The sequence below is a fragment of the Spinacia oleracea genome, chromosome 2, assembly GCF_020520425.1.
Source record: "Spinacia oleracea cultivar Varoflay chromosome 2, BTI_SOV_V1, whole genome shotgun sequence".
Taxonomy (NCBI): Eukaryota; Viridiplantae; Streptophyta; class Magnoliopsida; order Caryophyllales; family Amaranthaceae; genus Spinacia; species Spinacia oleracea.
The window spans coordinates 34,604,066-34,607,968 of record NC_079488.1 but is presented as its reverse complement, the minus strand read 5'-3'; the positions used below and the strand labels follow the sequence as shown (position 1 = coordinate 34,607,968).

General features: G+C 37.4%; 1 protein-coding gene across 1 annotated transcript; it reads left to right on the top strand.

Moving 5' to 3' along the window:
- The first annotated feature begins 865 nt into the window (after positions 1-865).
- On the top strand, positions 866-1,728 carry LOC110806043 (putative glycine-rich cell wall structural protein 1). The gene has a single exon (XM_022011685.2). The coding sequence runs from the start codon at positions 945-947 to the stop codon at positions 1,416-1,418; it is 474 nt and encodes a 157-aa protein (XP_021867377.1). The 5' UTR covers positions 866-944; the 3' UTR covers positions 1,419-1,728.
- Positions 1,729-3,903: the final 2,175 nt, after the last annotated feature.

The window sequence follows — 3,903 nt, the reverse complement described above, 5'->3', positions numbered from 1 at the left end:
AGTAAAATAAAAGATCGACCTAAAGTATAAAAAAGTATGAGCATGCGCAAACTCAATATGATAGTCAACCTTCGTGTATAGGTTGGTATTACATCATTCCACTTTTTTTATAAAAAAATAATTGTACTATTCCATATTTGACGCTATTTATACACGTCTTTTGTGATTTTTATTTAACAAAAGGTATAATTACATGTGGTCTTACTAGATTTTAATAGAGTATAAAATTAATTTTGGACTTTAATCATCAGTTTAATCCTTCTTGTAACTTTATCATGGTATCAGAGCAATCGTACGACATAAATGTCACAGGTTCAAATCTTATGCATCCACCCCTTATTTCAAAGTGAAACATTTAGGCGCAGGGTATGGGGAGGCCCATGCTGAATCCACTTCAAATCTCAAGTGTTTTCATATGAGGGAGCGCGTTATAGAGCATAAAACTAATCTTGAAACTTCAACCATCAACTTAAGCTTTTTCATAGTTTTATCGGATTCATCTCGAAATATATATATTCGACCAAAACATGAATTGTTTATAATTTTTTTAATATATAATTACAAATATTAATGATAAAAAATGCAAATTAACAAATGTGAAACCTCACATGATGCAAATATAAAACGACGAACAACGGAGGAGTGGATATATCCCAAACTTTATACACGAAACTTTAATGGACAGTTTCATGCATTCCACTATCGCAATAACTAAGTTTTTTTAAAGTGGAGATCACATGGCATATCCGCAACCTTAACATTTGTACATGTCATAAAACCATATACTAAAATTTTTAATATTTTTGTAGTATACCTTAAAAATATACCAACCATATAATTATAACCTTATTTCTTACTATAAATAACCCCTTCATTCTTCTCAATTTCTTCATCACTCTATATACCAATTTGTTTAGTAACATAAGTTTGAAACAAATCAAAAAATGGCTCGTCTAAAATCTATTGCATTACTCATTGCCCTACTCGTTGCCACTTCTGCGGTATTGAGTGAGAGTAGGATTGCAAGGAAGGACTTGGGTTTAGACCTTGGTGGTGTAGGGTTAGGGTTGGGACTAGGGTTGGGTGTCGGTGGAGGGTCGGGCTCTGGAGCCGGTGCTGGTGCTGGTTCTGGGTCCGGTGGATCGAGTTCTAGTTCTAGCTCTTCTTCATCTAGCTCAAGCTCGGGTGGAGGTGGAGGTGGTGCAGGATCTGAAGCTGGCTCCTATGCCGGTTCACGTGCTGGTTCTGGGTCAAGATCACGAGGTGGTGGTCGTGGGGGAGGTGGCGGAGGTGGTGGTGGTGGTGGAGGAGGTGGTGGCGGCGGTGATGGTTCAGGGCAAGGGAGTGGTTATGGACATGGTGAAGGTGGTGGGTATGGACGTGGTGGAGGGTATGGCGATGATGATGGTGGGTACTAAGTATGAAGTCTAAACTAATTATTAATTGACATTCTTAATTAGCTTGTGTTACATACCCTAAAAGTGCAAGCAAGTATATTTTATATTTGGAAGTGAGTTTGAAAGCTTGTTTTATTGTTTAATGATTACCTTGTAAATTACCATGCATGGTAATATATGTAACATAAAAATTTAAATAGAATAAAAGGGTGTCCCATAAAGGGAAGTTGATTTGCTTTACTTGTTTGTGTTCTCATGTACTCCGTACTAGTTTTGTGTTCGTTGTAATGGCGCGCAAAAAAGTGTATAATATAATTAAGTTTAGTTTGCATCCCAATATCCCAATAATGGTTTTATCGAAATACTTGTAGTACCAATAATGATTTTAATTATCCAAATACTTAGAATACTATTATACTTATATGTAACTTTTAAAAGATGCTATCAATGTTAATACTATATACGTTTTTTTGATAGGTAAAACACACATCGCTTATATTTATATATAAGGGTTAATTAATATGGGGCCGGTTTGGGGCGAACCCAAGTCATATACTCCGTATCACGGTTTGACATTTTTCCAAACCAAATCAAACCATATACTCGGTTTGACATTTTCCCAAACCAAACAGTATATTCTAGCTTAAGATTTTTCCAAACCTAGCCAAACCGCAATTCATACCAAACTGGACCAAATCATACCGCATTAAAACGGTTTGGTGAGGTATGGGTTGCGTTATTTTGTGAGGTTAAAGTAGTTTACAACATAAATGTTTAACTAATAAGTACATTAAAAAAATATTAAATTTGAGAAAACCAATTTATTTGCAAAATAAACAACATATATAAGTCAATAGTAGCTCTTTACGGAGTATATATTATTGGACCTTTGTATATTGGATGTAATTTTTTTAAATAGATTATAAAAATCACCATATTATTCATAAAAAGGTTTATTACGGTTTTGGTATGGTTTGGTTTAAAATTTTCAAAAACCAAACCGAACCAAATAAATTGCGTTTTGTATGAAAAATTCTCAAACCAAACCGTAAATTTGAAACCACAAACCAAACAAAACCGCTAAAAAATGGTTTAGTATAAGGTTTGATGCGGTTCAAACCAAACTCTGTACATCCCTATTTATATCTAGTATGTACTCTGTAGCTAGTAATATAGCCATATAGGCATCCAAAAATATGAAAAAATGATGTCCGTAAGCAAATCCAAGCATGCCATAGTGGCCACGTGCAATTACCTTAATTTACTTATCTATAGCTAGTATTTAAAAAGGAAAACCACATTTGATTAGATGACACGTGTGTTTAAAAAAATGTTTAGAGAGAGAAAGAGTGAGAGAGAAAACCCTCCCCCCAACCAAAACCACCCCCATGGACAATGGACAAAGGTGTCTCGCCGGAGATTATCCAAAACCCCTCCACCATCACTGCCAACCAGGGCTGTAAAAACAATATTCATAAACCACCTCCCCATTGACACAAGACCCTCCGACATTGCTGGTTTGTTCCGACCATTCGGGGCCATCTCAAATATTGTCATCCCCCCCATGACCTGGAAAATCAGTTCATACCGATTCGCTTTCATCAGGTTTGCTGAACCATCCTCACAGAAGGAGGCCATCCGAGAAATGGACGGCGTAAAATTGGAAGGGAGGAAGCTACTGGTCCAACCGGCAAAATCCGACACTCCCATGCCAGCAGCGGTGGTTAAACCTCCCCTTCCCCCTCCAAACAAACACATTCATAACCCAAAAACCCATAGCCGAAAATCCGCTATGCGTGACCACAGAACATACAATGAAGTCTCCTCCCAAAGAGAGAACAAAAACTCTGAAAACCCTAAGCTAACAGATAATCCACCTTTCCTCCACCAAATAGACGACCCAAGCCCTGATTTCTTTACAAAAAACCCAACTGGGGCCAGAATTGCTAGCTCCAAGATCCTTGGAGAAGATACAGTGGATGCTCGAGATGATATTTTCGCTGAGGAAATCGATGAGGAAATCGCTCTTGTAATCGAAGGTCATAGAACAAAAGAAAATCTCGAAGTCTTTAAAAGAAGTGTGATTGTTGTGGTCCAATCATCACAATCATCAACCGAAATTTTGGACAGTATTCTGGCAAAAGGTGTAAACTGCTTATCTGTAAAGCCTATGGGTGGAGTCCTGCATCTGATAACCTTCTTCACAATTGAGGATAAAATAGCAATGATTGAAAGTAAGTGGTTGGACAAATGGTTCATGGAGATAAGAAACGTCAATGACACAATTGTTGCTCAATGGAGACAAACTGTCATGAAAATACATGGTGTCCCCCTCACTGCCTGGAACTACAGGAATTTCCACAAGATTGGGAGTGTTTATGGAAGGGTTATCTCCACCGATTACTCAAACTATGATTGCGCAAAAGTAATGATAATAACAGATTGTCTCTTCAAGGTAAACTGCAAGTTACACCTCAAAATTGATGGGGTACACTACCCAATCTCC